This window comes from Macadamia integrifolia, chromosome 12 (assembly GCF_013358625.1).
Source record: "Macadamia integrifolia cultivar HAES 741 chromosome 12, SCU_Mint_v3, whole genome shotgun sequence".
Classification (NCBI taxonomy): Eukaryota; Viridiplantae; Streptophyta; class Magnoliopsida; order Proteales; family Proteaceae; genus Macadamia; species Macadamia integrifolia.
This window is the reverse complement of record NC_056568.1, coordinates 31,485,170-31,505,882: the sequence shown is the minus strand read 5'-3', so window position 1 is coordinate 31,505,882 and position 20,713 is coordinate 31,485,170. Positions and strand designations below refer to the sequence as shown.

The 20,713-nt window shown below is 39.3% G+C and overlaps 2 protein-coding genes across 6 annotated transcripts in view; one reads left to right on the top strand and one right to left on the bottom strand.

Annotated features, from left to right (window-relative positions):
* The window catches only part of LOC122057736, a 16,817-nt gene extending 5,903 nt beyond the window's left edge, over nt 1-10,914 (top strand). The window contains exons 3-9 of one of the 4 annotated variants that reach the window (XR_006133604.1): nt 6,175-7,550; nt 7,639-8,325; nt 8,428-8,511; nt 8,606-8,681; nt 8,927-9,243; nt 9,348-9,727; nt 10,177-10,914. Coding sequence is in view for 3 of the 4 variants with exons in the window: in XM_042619965.1 (XP_042475899.1) it covers nt 6,219-7,550; nt 7,639-8,325; nt 8,428-8,511; nt 8,606-8,681; nt 8,927-9,243; nt 9,348-9,575 (2,724 nt within the window). In the remaining variant the exon portion in view is untranslated. Of the gene's footprint in view, nt 1-6,037; nt 6,090-6,174; nt 7,551-7,638; nt 8,326-8,427; nt 8,512-8,605; nt 8,682-8,926; nt 9,244-9,347; nt 9,753-10,176 lie in introns of those variants that run through there. The other 3 variants (XM_042619965.1, XM_042619964.1, XM_042619966.1) reach the window with 3 other exon arrangements.
* A 3,559-nt stretch (nt 10,915-14,473) lies between these two features.
* Nucleotides 14,474-19,567, bottom strand: LOC122058179. 2 transcript variants are annotated; one of them, XM_042620717.1, is made up of 4 exons: nt 19,076-19,207; nt 17,511-17,591; nt 15,954-17,418; nt 14,474-15,863 (listed from the first exon to the last, which is right to left on the bottom strand). In XM_042620717.1, exons 2-4 carry the CDS (start codon nt 17,536-17,538, stop codon nt 15,677-15,679), a joined length of 1,680 nt encoding a protein of 559 aa, XP_042476651.1. In that variant the 5' UTR covers nt 17,539-17,591; nt 19,076-19,207; the 3' UTR covers nt 14,474-15,676. The 2 variants fall into 2 exon arrangements, with proteins under 2 accessions (XP_042476651.1, XP_042476650.1); XM_042620716.1 differs by lacking the exon at nt 17,511-17,591 and having other exon boundaries at nt 19,076-19,567.
* Nucleotides 19,568-20,713: the final 1,146 nt, after the last annotated feature.

Here is a 20,713-nt window from a genome sequence, read left to right as displayed (position 1 = left end):
CCAAGTAGGGGAAACATTCGATCAAAACTTCAGCCCTAACAGATCATACAGAAAAGAAATCGATGTGCATCATGAGGGCTGTAATCCACCACCCAGAACAGGGGTTCAGCCAGCAAGAGGAAAATAAGGAGGAAAGAAGAAGAAGAAGAAGACAAGGAAAAAACCAGAAGAAATAGAGGAAGAAAAGAAGAATTTCAGAGAAGAAAACCACCAATGGCAGTCATCGATTCAAACCAAAACATATCTCTTCAAATTCATTCAATTTTTTTTCCCTCTCAATTGAGTTCAATAATCCTATTTAAAGATTGAAAACAATCCTACTTTCCTATTTGAAACAAATATTGCATCTAACTAAAATAGAAATAAAATTCTCACTCAAAGAAAAATCTACCATACTAATTCTAACTCTAAAAAAGGAAAGTAAATAAAAGATATGCTAGATCCATCGCCAAATTGCATCAGCTCTCCTGGTCTTGAAAGAACTCGACTCCATCAAGTTAGGCCATGCTCCCAAGATACCCTTGTAAGTTGCTCGTTGATGAGGTGGCACGTATCTCAAAGCAAAAGATGGGAATATAACACCAAGAGGAGGGAGAGTAGGCTGACGTGTCACTGGAGCTGGAGTCAGTCGACGACGTGGCATGTCTAATAATGCTGTTCCGTGCGCCATCGTAGAGAATGCTTGCATGTCGCTGCTAAGGTCTCCCTAGAAGAATGTCGCAGTGTGCCAATGGGGTGACCAAACAAATGACATGGTACTATAGTGGCCCAAACTGTAGATGTACTCGAACAACTGCAGTGACCTCTTCTCGAGCTGTGGGTCCAAAACTTCGCACGTGAATCTTCTTGAAAAGTTACTTCTGTGGAAGGTTGTGTGCTCGAACAAATTCAGCAGATATAAAATTTGCTGCTGCCCCAGTATCAACAATTGCATGAACATCAATAGGGTCGGAGCAATGCAGGAGAGTACCCTTTTGTCTGAAGAGAGGAGCCTTATCAACTAGTCTATTCGAAAAGGATGAAAGGCTAGCTGAATGAGCTTCTACATCCTCATCTTCATCATCGATAATATCATCGTCCTCGAGGGGATAAGGATATAAATGAGATTCATCTTCATTCTTCTTTGTTGGCTGCTTCTTTGCTACGTTCACAGAACGAGTCCCGTTGGGACACTTGTTGGAATAGTGACCCTTCTCGCCACAACTATGGCATATGATATTCTTCACCCCAACACTATCCTTGTTGAACTCTAACCTTTTCTCTTCAACTCTGCGAGCTTCAGGCTTCTTTTCCTCCATACGTGGTGGAGGTCTATGAACTGAAGAAGTCTTGAGCATACCCTTCCAATAAATGGACTTCTCTTCAGCTGTCGTGGCATGAGTTGCTGCCACATCAACAGACCTGAAATCAGTGTTAGCCAACTCAAGTCGAATCTCAGTACTTAACCCATTGATATATCGCATCACCCGTTGCTGGTCTGTCTCCTGAAGTCGACACCTTGATGATAGTTTGTGGAATTCGAGAGTGTAGGAATCCACATCTTTGTTCCTTTGTTGCAAGTTAAGTAATTTATGGAATATTACCTTTTCATAATTAAGAGGAACAAATTTTTCAGTCAGGATCTGCTTCATGACCTCTCAATTGGTAACGGGTCCAAGTCTTCTGACAAACCTTGCATATAGTACATCATCCCACCATGAACATGCATACCCAATAAACTTGGTGATAATGAGTTCACACTTCTTCACGTCTGGAAGAGACTTATACGCAAAAATTCTCTCCACTTTGGTAAGCCAGTCAAGAAATTCCTCAGGTCCCTTTTGACCACTGAACTCGGGAACCTCAACTTTGATGCCATAATCTCTGTCAGAAAATTGCCGGGTAACATCCTGTGGAACAATTGGATCAAGTTGCTGCCTCTGAGGTGTATCTTCGATTCGTAAAGTGTTGAGCTAAGGAGGTAATGTAGAGGATCCTTCTTCAGCTTGTTTGTCAGACCTCTTCATAAAGACAACATCTCTTCCATAAATTTGTCAAACTTGGCTTTAGTCCTCTCAAGCCTAGCATCAGTATTTTGTTGATTCTCGGCTAACTCGCGGTACAATTTGTTCAACTCAGCATTGGTAACGTTATCTGTCATGGTTAGGGAAGTGCAAAAAATTTTGCTCTGATACCACTTGATCCGGATCCGGGTTTCAAGGACTGAAATCGGATCGTTTAGGGCCCACAAGAATGATAAAATACCTCAATTTAAAGGTTGGGCAATTTTGCGAATTCAGGAATATTCAAGCACTTAAAAGAGATGAAAATAGGTTCTAGGATCAAACTGAAATAGAAAAGTAAAAAAGGGGGGGTATTCCGGTATTTAAGTTCAGATTAGAGATAATTAGAAACAAAACTTTAAAAAGAAGTGGGCTTTGTGAAAATAACAAAAGATCTGACATCATGTTAAATTTCAGCAAGTGTTTTAGTTGCAAATAAGTGGTTGTTCATCTTCAACCTTAGGTCTCGATAGAGAACAAAACCGGCGATAACCCAAACTTGTTGGTTATCGATTCTCAGCCACAAGCTCCAACTGAAATCTTCACAAGAAATCGCAGCAGCAAATCTGCTTCCACTCTAGCACCAGCAAACCTCGAGGAACAACTGTACCTGCAACTCAGTCCAGCACAAGGCGTAGAACCAGATCTGAACCAGGTTCGAATCTCTTGATAGAAGGATCCTTTGGGGATGAGATTCTAGGATTAAGGTCGCCCAAGTAGGGGAAACATTCGATCAAAACTTCAGCCCTAACAAATCATACAGAAAAGAAATCGATGTGCATCATGAGGGCTGTAATCCACTGCCCAGAACAGGGGTTCAGCCAGCAAGAGGAAAATAAGGAGGAAAGAAGAAGAAGAAGAAGATAAGGAAAAAACCAGAAGAAATAGAGAGGAAGAAAAGAAGAATTTCAGAGAAGAAAACCACCAATGGCAGTCATCGATTCAAACCAAAACATATCTCTTCAAATTCATTCAATTTTTTTCCCTCTCAGTTGAGTTCAATAATCTTATTTAAAGACTGAAAACAGTCCTACTTTCCTATTTGAAACAAATATTGCATCTAATTAAAATAGAAATAAAATTCTCACTCAAAGAAAAATCTACTATACTAATTCTAACTCTAAAAAAGGAAAGTAAATAAAAGATATGCTAGATCCATCGCCAAACTGCATCAGAAACAACATGTCAATAGTAGCTTTTACCATTCCCAAACAAAATTCTGGTTTCTTGTAAACTTGTGGAATGTAGTCTTCAAGGCATGGAGCTTTCTCTTCGAAAAACCATAATGGCATAACAAACTCTATATGCTCGACTTTTGAATCGATACCAACTGTGAATGTTGTATGCGTAGAGTCATCAACGTTGGTAACCTTTTCATCAAGGATTGGAGGAACAAGCCCTTCCTTTTCATCATGAATCTCAAAGACTTGTGGAGTGATTACACCCACTATCTCATCTTCCACGGCCTCAATCTTGTCAACTATGCTCTCTTCAAAGTAGAATTCTTCAGTGGAATCTTCTATCTCTTGACCTTCTATCTTTGAAGCTTCAAGAACTATCTCGTCAATGTGAACCTTTACTTTAAGTTTTTTTGGTTTGAATGGAGGTATCTTCACTTCACCTAGAGGTGTTACAGGTGCTTTTAACGATTTTAGGACACCAACACGTCACTGCATTCTAGCGAATACTTCATTCGTTTGCACCATTTCTTACTGCAATTGTATCACTATCTCCATTATGGAAGACATGGAGTTCTTCAAGTCAGCAATGGAGTCATTCTCTGCAATACTTTGATACCACTTAATGTAGACTAGGATAGGGAGTCTAACCAAATCTCAACTTCAGGAACTTTTAAACAAAGAACAACCAATAATGATCCACATATAGGCAGCAATCAACAAATCAGAAAATAGAGAAGAATTAATTCTCAGAAATCAGAATTCAATCCCAAGCTGTCCCTCTAAGACTTCAGATTATGAACCAGCAAACCATAGCTAATTCAGGTGCAGAAATAGGTTCTTAACAGGGTATAACCTGGTTAACATTCAGAGGCAGAAAAGCAACAATATCCCTATCGGTTTTGATCTTCTCACTACAGTCCAAAAACTAGAGATTTTAATTATCTCTCAAACGACTGATCAAAACAGCCCCTCTTTTAGGTCGAGTGTTCCCTTGATGGTAAGGAAGGATCGATCCAAAATCCAGCCACAACTGAGGGCTGTAAGAACTTTAGGGAACAGAGATCGATTTCTCAACAGATGGTAATTCTGGGCAGAATTTGAATCAGAAAAATACCTGGGGTGCTCGACAGCAGTAGCACTTTGTAAATAAACTTGAATACGTTAAAAGAGATGAGAGAAATAGCTTGAATGAACCTCTTGGACTTCACGCCGCAAAAAGTCAATTGGATCAAATACCAATTCCATCAGCCTTGATCAGACACAAGACGAATCTCCATGGAGAAGACAATAGCCATAGCCATTAATTTGTTTATCAAAATCATCTAAGTTTTAGGAGCCTCCTTTTATTTATTTATACTGTTGGTGGGGGAGGGAATTACAAAATAGAAGGTTCCTCAAAAAGGAAACCAAATATTCTCCTAATACAATAGTTAATAAAAACTGATATTAGAAACTAGTTGGAAAAGGAAACTAACTACTAATGACTTGACTCAGTTAATAACTTGACTCCTAAGGAAACAAATATAACTCAAGTCAAACCCAACTTAAAAATGAAACTAATTAAAATGAAAACTAACTAGTAATCCCGTATGCTTCCTTAGAGCCCCTCTTTTAGACCCATAAAAGTGGTCTATTACACTCAAAACACATGGGATCAAAGGCCCTACATGTATGGAACCCTACCCTAGGCTTATTTCCAATAAAACAAGCCTATTTTAGTGATTAATCTGCATCAGATGATGTATTGGAACCATCTCAAATGCTTTTATTTATCTTTTGTTTCTTCTGGTGGTTTTCTTGGAGCTCCGTTTGCTTACCAGTGTTTATATTTTGAATCGTATTTTTCTTATTAAGAAAACTGTAACCTTAGCTAGTGCAGAGGATAGAATTGGAGATTTGGATATTTTCCAAATCATCAAAACCATACCCCGACCATTTAGGGTTGACTTTACGAGTCTTGTTCCATAATTTCATATATTCTTTGGAATTGCAAGTCTCAATTTTTTCTTGCCTACTCAACTTTTTTCAATTTTAGCCTTCCTTCCTCTTACAGACTTCAACATGAACCGAGCACTCCTTTTTTCTTCTGCCATGATTCGTCTCTGTTCCGGATGTCCTGACATTTGACTGAAAGCTCCCTTTCTTTTCATGCCCTACTGAGTCTACTCCTAGGCTCAGAATTTGGTTCCCTCCCCCCTTCTAATGTTTACAGTTCCATCCAGTATCCTCCTTATCTATGCTATCGCTTATTCTGTCAACATGTTGTTGCGTAATTACTCAGTCTTTTAGTCTATTTATGGTGCAATGTTACTGCTATTCGTTTCCTTATTCCATTTGATCTATGTATCAGTTCCTAGTGCTCGAGAACTGCACATTTTCAATCAGTGTCTATAGATATGATGGTTGAGGTAGGTTTACTTGGTGGTTTTTATTCCGTCACAAAGCAACATCTATCTTGGTACTGGTGGAAGTTGGGTTTCTATGCTTGTCCCTCAGTCCCTCCCCACTTTTCTATCGCATGTTTTTGATTAAAAATTTATGGGAAAAGGTTATGTGGAAATTAGTTTCTTTAGTGAGACTTGCTGCTGAAACAGAAACTGCTTTAAAAGGAGAAGGGAAAAAGGAGGAAAAATCCGATACAACTTACATCGGTTTATCTTGATATGGGACATGTTTGATTTTTTCGTCTTCTTTATTTTTTTGATAACTTAACATTTATATGAACTGCCAGTGGATTTCCATTCAACTTGACAATTATAGTCAAAGGAGCACAATCTCTTTCAATTTCCCTTCTCTGCAACTTTGTTGATGCAGGGAAAAATAATCTGTTATGCTGTTGCTTTTGGCGCCAAAGAATAATATGAAGGCATGGAATGCTTGAAATCAGTTTTGTTCTGTATGTCCTTTCATTTCGTCGTACCTCTAACTGACTGTATTCTCATTATATGCAGTTAAACCAGAGAAGTGTAAAAGCTGGTAGTGTGCAACTTGCTGGATGGTTGAAGAGATGGCCCCACTGCGCTCCACAGGATTCGTTGACCCTGGATGGGAGCATGGCATTGCCCAAGATGAGAGAAAGAAGAAAGTCAAATGCAATTATTGTGAGAAAGTAGTCAGTGGTGGAATATACAGATTAAAACAACATTTAGCCAGAATTTCTGGGGAAGTTGCATATTGCAGGAAGGTTCCAGAGGAAGTATGCGTGAAAATGAAGGAAAATTTGCAGGGATGTCGGTGTATCAAGAAAAGGCAATCTCAAGATGAAGAACAGGCATTCTTGGATTTTCACTCTAATGATGATGAAGAGGAAGAATCTGTTGGTTATAAAAGCAAAGGTAAACGAGCAATGGGTGATAAGAATTTGGTAATTTGTTTGGCTCCCCTTCGGTCGTTAGGATATGTTGACCCGGGTTGGGAACACGGTGTTGCCCAAGATGGGAGGAAAAAGAAGGTAAAATGCAATTATTGTGAAAAAATAGTTAGTGGAGGTATAAACCGTTTCAAACAACATCTTGCCAGGATCCCAGGGGAAGTTGCATATTGTAAAAAGGCTCCAGAGGAAGTATATCTTAAAATGAAGGAGAACATGAAATGGCACCGAACTGGCAGGAGACAGCGCCAACCTGAAGCTAATGAGATTGCTGCTTTCTACATGCATTCAGATAATGAGGATGAAGAGGAAGAGCAGGAGATGTATCTTCTGCAAGATGGTAAGGAGAAGCAGGTAACTGATGATGAAAGTTTGGGCAAAGACACTAGGAAAAGACTCATGGGGAGGTCCCCTGGTGATGGTATTGGTGGTTCCGAACCACAGTTAAAGAGATCAAGATTGGATTCTGTCATGTTAAAATCACCAAAAAGTCAGACCTATAAACAGGTGAAGGCAAAGACGGTGCCTGATAAAAAGACTCGTAAGGAAGTGATATCTGCAATATGCAAGTTCTTTTATCATGCAGCAATTCCTTTGAATGCTGCAAGTTCCCCGTATTTCCATAAGATGCTGGAGTTGGTTGGTCAACATGGTGAAGCGCTGAAAGGCCCTTCTAGCCGGTTGATTTCTGGTCGATTTCTACAGGATGAGATTACAACAATTAAAGAATATTTAGTGGAATTTAAAGCATCATGGTCAATTACTGGTTGTACTATTATGGCAGATAGTTGGAAAGATGCACAGGGAAGGACGTTGATCAATTTTTTGGTTTCATGTCCGCGTGGTGTGTACTTTGTTTCATCCATTGATGCAACAGATACAGTGGAAGATGCTTCCAACCTTTTCAAGTTGTTGGACAAAGTGGTGGATGAGATTGGTGAGGAAAATGTGGTGCAGGTACTCCACTCTTCATTCATTTTTGGTTGTTTTCAACTTTACTCAAATAAGAAGCCTTCTTAACTGTGTTCCATTATCTTCTATTTAGGTAATCACTGAGCACACTGCCAGTTACAAGGCTGCTGGGAAGATGCTGGAGGAGAAGAGGAGGAATTTATTCTGGACACCGTGTGCTGCCTATTATATTGATCGGATGCTTGAAGATTTTGAGAAGATAAAGTGGGTTGGAGAGTGCATGGACAAAGGCAAAAAAATTACGAAGTTCATTTACAACCGAACTTGGTTATTAAATCTTATGAAAAAAGAATTTACAGGAGGCCGGGATCTCCTCAATTCAGCGGTTACAAGGTTTGCTACCAGTTTTATTACTTTACGGAGCTTGTTGGACAATAGGATAGGTCTTAAGAGGATGTTCCAATCAAATAAATGGCTTTCATCTCAGTTTTCCAAATTAGATGAGGGAAAAGAAGTGGAGAAAATTGTATTAAGTTCTACATTTTGGAAGAAGATGCAGTATGTCAGAAAATCTGTGGAGCCAATTGTGCAAGTTCTTCAAAAGGTGGATAGTGATGAAGGTCTTTCGATGCCTTCCATCTATAATGATATGTATAGAGCTAAGCTAGCAGTGAAAGCTATCCATGGTGATGATGTACGAAAATATGGACCATTCTCAGCTGTCATAGATGACCATTGGGACTCGTTGTTTCATCATCCTCTATATGTGGCAGCCTACTTCCTCAATCCATCTTATCGTTACCGTCCTGATTTTTTAGCGGTACGAGGAATACTGATGTGTCGTTGCTTCCAAATATTACATTTATCTTTTTCTCCTCTTTGAAAACTATTTTTATTTTGTTACTTTCCTAATTGACTGTAGCATCCTGAGGTAATTCGTGGACTAAATGAATGTATTGTTCGACTAGAGCCTGACAATGGAAGGAGGGTTTGTGCATCCATGCAGGTATTAATAATTTTCTCATCTATATAAGTTACTGGCGAGTTACTCATCTTTTCTTTTTACTTGTCTATTAGTTAATATTAGGATGCTGTTTCAGATTTCTGATTTTGTTTCCGCAAAAGCTGATTTTGGAACTGAGTTGGCCGTAAGTACAAGAGCAGAGCTTGACCCAGGTGAATACATTAGAATGCCAAAAAAGTAGTTCTTTAATTCCTTTCATACATCTAATCTTTTGATTGTGTGTGGATTTCTTGCTTGTTTTACTAATGGGACTTTAATAAGCAAATACATGAATATATATATTGATGTGCATGTTTCTGTGTGGGCATCCTTGTAGCTTCATTCTTTTTTCGTTTTGGCATTTTACATCTTCTAGTGATAATAATAAATTTTTATTGTTGATAATTTTCCTTCCTAGCTGCTTGGTGGCAACAACATGGGATAAATTGCTTGGAACTACAACGAATAGCCATTCGCATATTAAGCCAAACATGCTCTTCTTTTGGGTGTGAGCATAATTGGAGTATTTATGATCAGATCCATAGCAAGAGGCGCAACCGCCTGGCTCAGAAAAGATTGAATGACCTTATTTACGTCCATTACAACTTGCGACTTAGGGAGCGCCAATTGAGAAGAAAACCTGATGATGCAATCTCCCTTGACAATGTCCTGCTAGAAAGCCTGCTAGATGACTGGATTGTGGAGACAGACACACAAACTCTGCAGGAAGACGAGGTTCTTTTTGCGCACTTTTTTTTTTCTTTTCAAAGTGATTCTCTGTTGAGCTTTAATTTTGGGTTCTGCTTTTACTTGTGGCAAGATTGACTTAAAAGCCCTAGATCTTTTGGTCACAGGAGATTTTTTATAATGAGGTGAAAATGGAGGCAGATGAAACTGAGGTGAACGAGATTGAAGATGCAAATCCCGTGGAAAGTAATTTGGAGATGGGGACATTGGTGGATGTAGTAGTTGAACCTGTGGGGGTCAACCCTGCAACTATGCTTGCTGCTACTGATGATGATGATGATGACGATCTTGATTTTCTTGACGATGATTTGACTGATTAATAGATTTATGTTGCTCATCTCACACATGAATGAATTAGTTAATATGAAGAATGCTTACAATAGTTGAATAGTGATATGATAAGGCATTGCATTGAGGTTTCCCAGGTGCAATTCTGATGATGTAATTTGTTGTGTAATTTATTAATTCAAAGGTAATCATTTAAATCCCATTTTTGAGTTCTTGGCTTGGTTTGTTTATATTTGTCTCTTTCGATAGACATACAATGCTGATTGCCTGATTCCCCGGAGTGTGAAAAGCCACATGTTTAAGTACCTACTGTGTACTTCTCTGCTACATGATTCAGTAGATTAATAGTAAGCTTCCAGATTAAACTATTTTTAGTTCAGTTTTAGTATTTCTCTGCTTATAATCCATTTAATGATTGTCCCTCCTTCCAACACAACAGCAAGGTTCAGGCCATTGCATAGTCCACTCGACCTGATTCTATCTTCCATCTGAACTAGGGTTTAGGTTCTGTAGGTTTTCTCCAGTAATCCCTAAATTGTGGTTCTTTGTTTTATTGAAATTTATGATATTGTTTTAACGCATACCACCAGCGTCTATTCTTCCCTAATTTGCACATTAATTTGATGTCAACAGGAAATAATGGGGGTTCTGAAGTCGATCATCATCTCACTGAAGCTCACGATCAAACCATCATCTGCTTTGTCTTTGGAATCACCGTTCTGTAGGGCCCTGATGAAGCTTGAGAAAAAAAAAAGATAAAAACAGAGAGTACAGTGGGAGAAGAGAGATTTGAAGGATTTCTATAGAGGACTTTTTAAGAGAGAATTTTCCAACTCTTAAAAGAGGAAACGAGATGGAGGGAAAGATTTTGTTTCTTCCTCGCTTATAACTGGTGCTGTGTCACGTCGTTGATGCGTCTCGGCCATTGGTAAGGGAGGAGAAGAAGAAAAAGGGATTGATGGAGATTAGTAGAGAGAATTAGATTTAACAGAGAGAGATCTCCTTGCTCTGGAAAGGAAGAAGGTGGTGTTTCTCTTCTTGTTGACACTGGTTGTGTTTCTTATGGAAAATCCATATCCACCCAAAATTTAAGACTTTCTTCGGGAGGATTTCCCATGGCGGCCCAACCAAGGACAAGATGGGGAAAAGGGTGCCCATGGACAACACATGTACTTTATGCAATTTTGGACAGAAATTCGCTTGGCACCTTTTTTCCTGCCGGGACTTCACCAAACGTATATGGGTTACTAGTCCATTGGGACTACAGACTCATGCATCAAAGCTTCCTCTTTTCAAAATTTATGTATTTCTTTAAATCTACATTTACCTCATCTCAAGATCGTATATATTTTTTTTCGGTGTTTATTATAATTTGTTACTACATCTGGTCACATAGGAGCAACATACTCTTCAGAAATGAAAAGCTAAACCCGCATAAAATCCTAGACCCCACTCTCAAATGGATTTCTTGGTATTATAACGATATCTTTATGACCTCTGATGTGGCCGATCCATACCAACAAAAAGAGCTGATCACCCAATCTGCAAATTGGGCAAGCGATAACTAGCACGAGAAAGATGTAATGGTGTGTGTAGTAGTCACCAATTTAGCAAAAACATCCACTAGTTGGGCTGTGGGAATAGTACAACAGGGGATGTTGCTTTTACTAATGACTGACTATTTAATGATAGAGGACCTCAAAGGCTGTTTGAGGGCTTTTCTTTGTGCGGCAGAATATGCAATACGGCAAGGATGGTCCTTGATGGAGGTTTGGACTAATTCAGCGATCCTACAACGCCTAACTTCTGGACTTGTTAACACTTTTTGGTCTCTTAAGTGTGGCGGAGAATTTTTTGACTGTATATAACAAGGTAAATATAGATTGCAAGGTTGTCACAATTCCATGCTGGTTTCTCATTTTCTAACTATTGCTAAGGATACATTGTCTCAAACCCAACGGTGTCTAAACGGATGTACTTACTGGATCAAAATATAACTACTTTTTGTTTATCTGACCAAAAAAAAGGAAAAAAAACAGAGAGTGATCTCCAGCCACTCCAATTCAAAAGATACCGACCTTTTCAGCAGATCAGTGATGAAATTGGCAGGGGTTCCGAAGGAGGATTTGATAGAAAATAAATACGGAACGATTCATGAAGATCGATAAGCATGCACAACAAACACTACAAAAAACACATTTTAGGCATATCTGAATCTATGGTTGAAGAATAAGAACTCCTCAATGTCTTCTTGTATGCTCCTCGTACAATACGATCAATGTTGGTCTGGTCTACCCTCTTTCCCTTTTGCTTTTGGTCGTTAGCATCACTTAATGGATCAGTGATAACTATATATAGGGGTGAGGGTAGAGACCAAACCTGCAATAAAATTAGGGTTTCGTCCCCATTAAGGAAACAATACCTTAGATCCACACATAGTAATAAATATTTCATACCATTAAGGTGTGCTAATAGAATCCAATATTTCCATATAAATCACTTACCAATAATATTGGATTCTTTCTGCTTACTCCATCTTTAGTCAACACCACTAAACTGGTTTTGCAAACAAATCTTTGACTATGCTAGCCCACCTAATAGAAAATCTTACAGGATTTTATAGGGTTCTTCTGGTTTGTGTTTGATTTTGACATCAATAGGCTGTTGTTGCTTGATCGGTACCAGTAGTCTATTGCTTTTAGAGATGTCGTTATTGCAGGAAGAATAAGGAGTGGTCAAACGGTGAGACGGTGAGTGATTATCGTTGTAAATGATTTGGATATCATTTCTTCAACATCTCAGTAGTCCTTCGAGGCCTGTTCATAGGAGTAAAACATGCGCAACAGCTCTGAGGAGGGATAGACACAGGAGATATTAGGACCGATTATGCTGATCTGCAATTTTTTTTTTTTTTCTAACCATAAGACGGCCACATGGCCTTCAAGAAAAATACTTTCTTTTTTTTTTTGTTACTCAGATTCTTTTGACTAAATTTCTATCTCACAACAACTAATGATGATGTAGTAACATTTTTAAAACATTTGGCTTTTTGGGTTCTCACCAAGAGATCCTCTCTTCCCTACCCACTCTCTTACGATGTACATTCTCTTATGGTATTAATGATATTTTCTTTGTTTTATAAAAAAAAAACAAAAAAACATTAGAGATGGGAGAGATGCAAGGGGTGGTGCTGCTGTGGTGTGGGTTGCAGCGGTGAGCAGGGAAGAGAGAATGAGAGAGAAATAGATGCATAGGTTTCATGGGAGTTCAAGTAAGCTTTTCAAACTTTTGGGATATTCAGCAATCTGATCATAGTACAATGGATGCCCAAGTAATAAACCCAAAAAAAAAAATTTACATGAAGGTTCATAGGATAAAAATCAAGCAATGATAGAGCCACTCAACCTTTATAATCCTCCTTTTTGTTTCTATGATTCAATGGGAAATGCTTCGGCACTGTTTGATAACGTTTCTACCGTTTCTGGACACTGCTTGATGACACTTTTGCCGTTTCTGTGTCCAGAAATGGTAGAAATATAAATTCACGTTTCTGTTCCAGAAACGGATTTTTGGGTGTTTGATAAACCGTTTCTGGGAACATAAACCGTTTCAAAAAACCAGCACTGTTTAAAGCTGTTCGATCCTTTACACGCATGCATTTTAGGGTTCAATGGAACTTGGGAAGAACAGGGGAGTATCTTGCAGAATTTTCCAGAGTAGCACAGGGATATGGGAACTGGAGCTTGATCTAGAGAGATTCGAGGTTGCAAGTAGGTTTTTGAAGGTTGACAAGAGGTATCGAAGAAGAATCTTGCAGATTTGTAGAAAACCAACGATTGCTTTACCCTTTCACAACTTGCAGAAAAATCACGAGTTGGGAGGTGATAAGACAGCTCAGATTGGTTAAAGAGGGTTCACGGCAGTAGTAGATTCACGAGACTTGCATAAGATATTTGAAGCGTGAGGTTGAGGAGGAGTTGCAGAGGAGTACACCTCCACTGTTGTTCTTTACTTCAGAGGAGAAGCGTGATGAAGGGTCTGGGCAGCAGTTTGATAAGGCACTTTTATCAGGCACGGGGGTAATTAGTTGGGCACAACTCGTTTTCAAAAACGCAGAAACAAGTTTAACTTGTTTCGTCTGGGACGTTTCTAGAATCATAAATTTTTATAAATTTCTATTTCTAATTCTAAAAACAGGTGAAACGAAACACTTTTACCAAACGCTTTTTACCCCGTTTCTCCCTTTCGAACAGAAAAATGCAGAAACGCGTTTCTGAGATCGTTATCAAACGGTGCCGAAGGATGCCCAATTAGCGTAGAAGTATAGTCAATGAAGAAAGTACAGAAAAAGAGAAATCTTGGAGCTTAGCAGCAGCAGGTCAGGGTTTTAGTATTTCCAAAAAGGATCTTATACAGAGTAAGATGTCAACGGTTTGGTCCGTTTGGACATGCGGAGCCGTGGAGGTATAATTCCATGGACTACAGCTATAGGAATGGAGAAACTAATGAAGACGAAAAAGATCTGAGCAAAACTAGAATGAATCCAATACACTCACAGAGATAAACATATTTGTAGCAGAAATCCATACCCAGCATTAGTCTTTGCCTCTCCAAAAAAGATGAAAAAAATTCCAAATAAACCTAGTTTAATAGGAAGAACAAGACAGAAACCCATTCCCCAACACACAACCCACTTCCACCCCACCCACTTAATGTATGTTCTTTTTTACCAAAGGGACCAAGCAATCTGTTCCCATTCACAACCCATAGTTTATGTTCACCACATCTCTCAGCTTTCCACATACCCTGGGTAACAAATGTCATAAGCATGAAAAGAATGCAATACACGAGATCCGGCAAGATTGGTCCAACATGTATTTTCTTCCCAGAGGAAGAGACAACTATCTACAAATAGAAGATTTAACAAGCATTAAAGAAATAAACTTCAATACCAACATTAAACTTGAAGAAGAAATGCTTCAGCCTCAAAAACAGTATCCACTACACAGTTTCTGGTTTTCAGATGATATAACAAGCATCAAAGAAATAAACCTCTCACCAAATACCAAGATTAAACTTAAAAGGAGGAATGCTTTAGCATCTAAACCAGTATCCACTACTTCATCGTTTTCAATGACTTAACTGCGCCCGTATACAGATGCTACACTACTGCATCATATATAGATGCTACACGACAGTTTCCAAGTTGATAATCAACTGCAGTCCACTAAAATTAACATGAAAAAGGTGTAAATTTTTCTTGCCAGTAAATCAGCTCCCAATTGGTGCCTTCACTAACACAATACCAATCACATACATATGCTCTTCCTCATATATACTCTGTTGCACACTTAAGAGGCTCCCAAACACACTTAAAATGTTGTTCTTTCTATTGCAAACTTTATTTTGAGACTTCCACAATAGATCACATAATTGGCCTTTTGTTCTTCGGTCATGAGTTTCTTAATTTGGCAAAAGTAAACTTTCAAACCTCCCGTCGAGAAAGTTGACACAAACTGAACTAATCTTCACCAGGAACTGGAAGTTCTGAACCACTACCAATAGAACTAGATCCAAGAGCTTTTAAAGATGGAATCAGGAGCATGCCATCATCCCGATTACCCTGTTTCGATAGGTTAAATGTTGAGACTAGACCATTTTGAACCAACTCGCTTGAAGCCTGAAGGTTTATACTGCTGGCATTGAACTTCCTCTGTGATGGTGTAAACCAACTCCACTTAATGAAGACGATGATAAAGGCCGATCAATGAACCACAAACTGAGGCACAAGATTTAATCGAACTCATAATAGAAGAAACCCTCATAATCTCATAAAGCTACCTACCGCAGCAATGATTCATACGGGTTGTTATTTCTGTAATGTATGCAGCACTTCCAAGTACTACACCTTCCATTTTCCTACTGATACCAGCACAGAACTCCACCAAGAATCAAAACTAAAATAGAGGAAGAAAATAGAATCCCTGGCTGCTTCGTCCAACTTCTGTAATAACTACAACAAGAAGAAACTTATCCACAATCATTACCGGTAGGAGACCCTCCTTTTATCCATCATGATAGTATCTACTACTAACGTAAAGGCACCCTCCACCACGACTGTGCCTCTCTGAAATCAAGCACTAGATTTAGTACCTACATCGGCATCAGTCTCTGCAACAGTAATAGTAATTGGCTGCCAGCCCGACTGATGAGGGACAATCCACTTCTTACTCTCTGTAAGCATATTCAAAATCTTGAGTATATCACCAAGAACAAGATCTTTCAAACACAATTTCCTTAGGACAATAGCTGCTTCATACCTGTTAGTAAAAGGGAAAAAGCATAAAAAATTTCATCAAGCATATAGGCTTAAGAAGTCAAAGATGAGTCAGCATTGCGAAAAGCTTTACCTGCATTGAGAAGCCATCATAGCAGAGCGCCCAACTGAGGAAGCCAGAAATTTTTGAATTCCATCCCATATCGTTTTTGGATAATGGTTAGGATTACCGCCTATAGGGTTCACGCACTTCCAAAGTTTCTCATTCTTACCCACATAATACTGTGATGCACCTACAATTTGTTTCACTACCATTTGCTGGTCAATGGCATAGTCCAGGGCCTTCCTAACATCCGTATTTCGGTGCTTGGGATCTCCATAACGAATACAATCGGTAATGTTTGCTTCAGTCGGTGTCATCTTATCATTTTTTAAGGTGTTCAAGGCAAGTAATACAACCCCTATAAGGCCTTGGATATACTCAGAAGGCTGTGGGCATCCTGGGGCTCCCCAAACACCATTACTGGGTACAGGGTTACTACACATTGGAGAGGAAGACGGGGGAGGGAACTCCGGTCCACGAGAAGGATACCTATTGTTCAATTGGTCATGGTAAAATGGTGGGGTGTTGTGAACATTTAAACCTGCAGGGTTTGAAGATTCCATAACAGAATTTGGTTTGGGCTCCCCCACATTTCGTTGTTGAAAAGTACTCGGATTGTGAACACTGCTAGATTGTTCAGAAATATTCAGTTTACCGATATCAAGGACGTTTGTAGGCTGAACAGAGGTAAAGGTAGGAGGCACTTGAGGAGATTGATAGTTATGAGAATTCGGAGCAAACAGATTACCCGGAGGGAAAGAACGTTGCATTGGGATATTGACGGGCCTAACTGGCTGTGGAAACTGATGCTGATAATTGCTAGGGAAGTTCATTCCATTGTTCCAGGAAGGATCAGGATTGCCTGGAACATATGTGGGAATAGGCCCACTTAAGGGGGCTTTAGCCCTGTGAGCACCAAAGAATTCGTGAGGTGCTTCCTTGAACTGCTTTGATTGTGCATACCCAGGTTGGGTAGCGGTTCCATTGGTTTGACCCCCTGGAATACCAACTGGCACACTTGAAGTTCTTGACACGTTGGATAGACTTGGATTTTTCCGAATTGATCTCCCTTTATTTTTATTATCACCAATCCTTTCGTTGGTGAAGATTTTTTGACTTCCAGGTGTTGAGCTATCAGAAATAGGATCGACAAAGTGGTTTATCTGTCCAGGGTCAGTTGTTGGTCTTTGTAAGAAGTCAGAGTTTGTTAAACCATTGCTACAAGCAGACTGCAATGATTCACCATTTGAAAGCGGCGGTCCTCCAGCCAAAAGACTTGTCCAGAGCCAGACACTTTTTGCTGCAGCAAGAAGCGGGGCAGATGCATTTTGTGGTTGTGCTAAAAGAATATTATATCTCCTCATACGCAACTGATGGAGTGCGTTGGAAAAGTCACGATCACCAGAAATCAGCAGATAATTTGCAGGAGCAGGATTATCCACTGCCCAAAACAGCATATCCACAAGAATCTTCTTATCACTGGCATCTTTAACACCTGTAAATTAGCATGCCAGTGGTTAAAAGCTTTAAACAACTAATTCTAATTTACAGGTTCATAAGATTGGCTCATTAAAGGAAAAAAGAGACCCTGTGTTCGACAACAATCCCTAGGCATGATGCATTGCTGCTAAGCATCCAGGCATCAAATGCTGCTGAGCACACTGATCTCTAGAAATCATGGCAAAAGGATAAGGCAAAGGCCATGTAAAAATATTAGAAGTACATTAAAGCATAACATAGAAGGACGTATCTGAACCAATGGGAAAATTAAGAAATGGAAAAATCCACAAACACTATTACGATTACAATCTGTGAGTGATAAAAAGAGCTTGAGATATGATGATTAGAAACAGATGTTTCTAATAACAGAAGAACGGAAGTAACAAAACAGAATAAATATAGAATCACATATGACAATTTGATGAGACATAAGAGGGGCAGAAATATCTCAATTGTATACTGGGAGACATAAGCAAGATGAATAAAGAGGAACAAAGCATGTATTAACAGAAATAGAAATGACAATAGAATGGTGATTGAAATCATAGATTTAGTTCTGTAAGTGGGTGGATACTTTACAGGTGGCAGCTTAGTTGGCATCCAAATGTCATGGACATATAGCCACACATGTTTCCCTCCACTCATCTGTGCATCACAGAGTTTTCCAAAAGCTAGCATAAAGAATAGCAAAATGGTCAAAAAACAACCAACCAAAAAATGGAAGTCTTGGAACTTAATACTTGTTTCCTCTTTCATGCCTCCTCCTCTAGGAACATTAGGTGGTGACACCAATGTGAAACATCATCTGTCCATTACATTAAGTATCATGCCATGGCAACTGGCAACAAAGCTTTAAACCCCAGTTGCCAAGGACTCAATTCCCCACATTCAAAAGCTCAACATTTAGGGAAAAAAACTGGGTGTCAAATATGCATATTGTGCTTCAGTGTGAACACTACGTACCAGTTGCATGCAAAAGAAGCTCATGGATCTCAAGAAAATGAAATAAAAGATGGGACTTCTCATCAAAGAATATCACACAAGCAAATACACAAATGATGATAATAGAATGTTCTAATAGATTAGGTCAAACACGTACTCACAGAAACCATGGCTACAGATTATAAATTTGACCACCATTCATTCAACTAAGCTTTAAAAGTCAGGTCCAAGTTATTATAGGAAGCAAAAATTCAAAAAAAGAGTTTGAGATTCTGCAAGAAAGGAGCAGAAATATTTGGTCATTCAGAGGATACGAATGGCAGATGGAAAAATCAACAGACTATGAATGTTCAGAAATTAGTGAGATACCCGAATTAGTATCAACCAACAAAAATGTAAACGAATTAGTCAACAACACTTCCATCTATAAATATTAACAATTTAAAAAACAACAAAAACAGAAATCCAGGAGTTTAACAATCAGAATAATAGTTCCGAGTCCAAGCAATTATATAGACATCTATTGATCTCAACCAGATACTGAAGGAAAACAAAAAAGAAGAATAAAATTTGGAAGAAGGTCCATTAAAGATCCGTAGTCTAGGTAAAAATAAAAACCGCTTCAGGATTAGGAGAAGTTTCAAGCGAGATCTAACAAAAAATTAGGGTTTTAGAGTTGGGAGTGAAAAATAAAAAAAATAATAAAATACCTGCCGGGACGTGATTGAGAGCGATTCCGGTGCTGGATAGGGCCTGTTGGACGGAGGCAGGAATACGGAGAGTATCGCCGTAGGCAGAAATGGAAACGGGACCGGAGTAGTTCATCTTGACCAACGCGGAGCTTATGTTCTGTGCGATCGCGTGTGGATCGCAGGCTTTCGGAACTTGGCAGTTCTCTATGTCCCACCATACCGACGTCTTCGCTCTTACATACTGCTCCTCTGCTCCACTTCCTCCTCCGGCCATCGACGTCGTTCTACCACCACCACCACCCATATTGGTAATATCCAGTCAATCTGTAAATGAAACTCTCTCTCTCTCTCTCTCTCTCTTCCACCCACCCCCTCCCCTGTCTCTCTCTCTCTCTCTGTCTCTGCTTTGTTGTTTCTGTAAATTAAATTGGGCAGTCTTGTTCTTATGAGACACTATATGAAGAGTAGATGAGATGAGGAGTCGGGTTTTCTTGTTTGTGTTTGGTTTTGATTTTCTTTTGGGTGGGGATTTATAGACTTTGTTTTTAGAGAAAGGAATGCACAAAGATTGAGAAAAGAGGAAGACCGGACGGTGAGGTTGCCATCTCTTGAATTTTCGAATTTATTCACCAACTCGGAGGGGGTGTCAACCGGTCGGATCAGGTCAATTTTGGTCAGACCTAATTGGTCCTCATATCATTACGAACCCATCGGACCGTTTAGGTGATAAAGTCTCGTAAGTTAGGGCATGGATATGCTTTTTTTCTTGTATCATGTCTCGTAAGTTGTATCCATCAATGATATAGGACATGGACATGTTTCTATTCAATCAATCATTAATCTATAATAAGCACGGTTTCAAAAATTGAGAATCGGATTGATAAATCAATTGATTCAAATTGAAATCAATCAGGAATCAGGATTGGCTCCGGGTGTAGGTGGCGTCAACTTTGCAGGTCATGCAAATACATAGGCCCCTTCCATTCTGTCGAGTGGTTTAGAAGGCACTTTCTAATCTAAGGTCCCTCTGAGCGAAGGGTTAGGCAGGTTGTACAGGCCCTCTAACTTCCAGCTATGTGCCATGCGGCGCAGACATTTGCTATTGTCGATGGTCTCCCCTTCATTCGTTATAACAAACATATGGGGGAGACCAAGATAATTGTGTGTCCAATTAAGCCCCCTAGGAGGAGGGGAGAAAGAGATGGGCAATGCCACTATGTTCCATTCAGGCAAAAAGGGAATGTCTCCGAGGCCGTATGCCCATGCGTGTAGGATTCTTTAAAAAAACGCAGGCTAACTCAGAGACCTGTGACCTTGGCTTAACAATGAATGAAGGGAAGCTCTTCAAGCTTTTTCCGCCAGCAACTTATATAGTGGTTGGCCAACTAAAGCTCGCATTGCTTCACGCAACTGATACTAATTATCGATTCATGCTAATAAACCTTAGAATCATTGAGTTTTCAAATTTGAGGGCCGAGTCTAGGGTTCTTGGGATCGATTCTGATAGATCAGAATTGAGAGAGACCAATCCTCTGCTGAATTATTGCTAATAATGAGGGTCATGGTAATTGGGTTATAATTTGGCTATAAACGAACTGATCAAGATATAATTACTAATTGATCGAACCCGGTCGAACCTACTAACTCGATTCACGG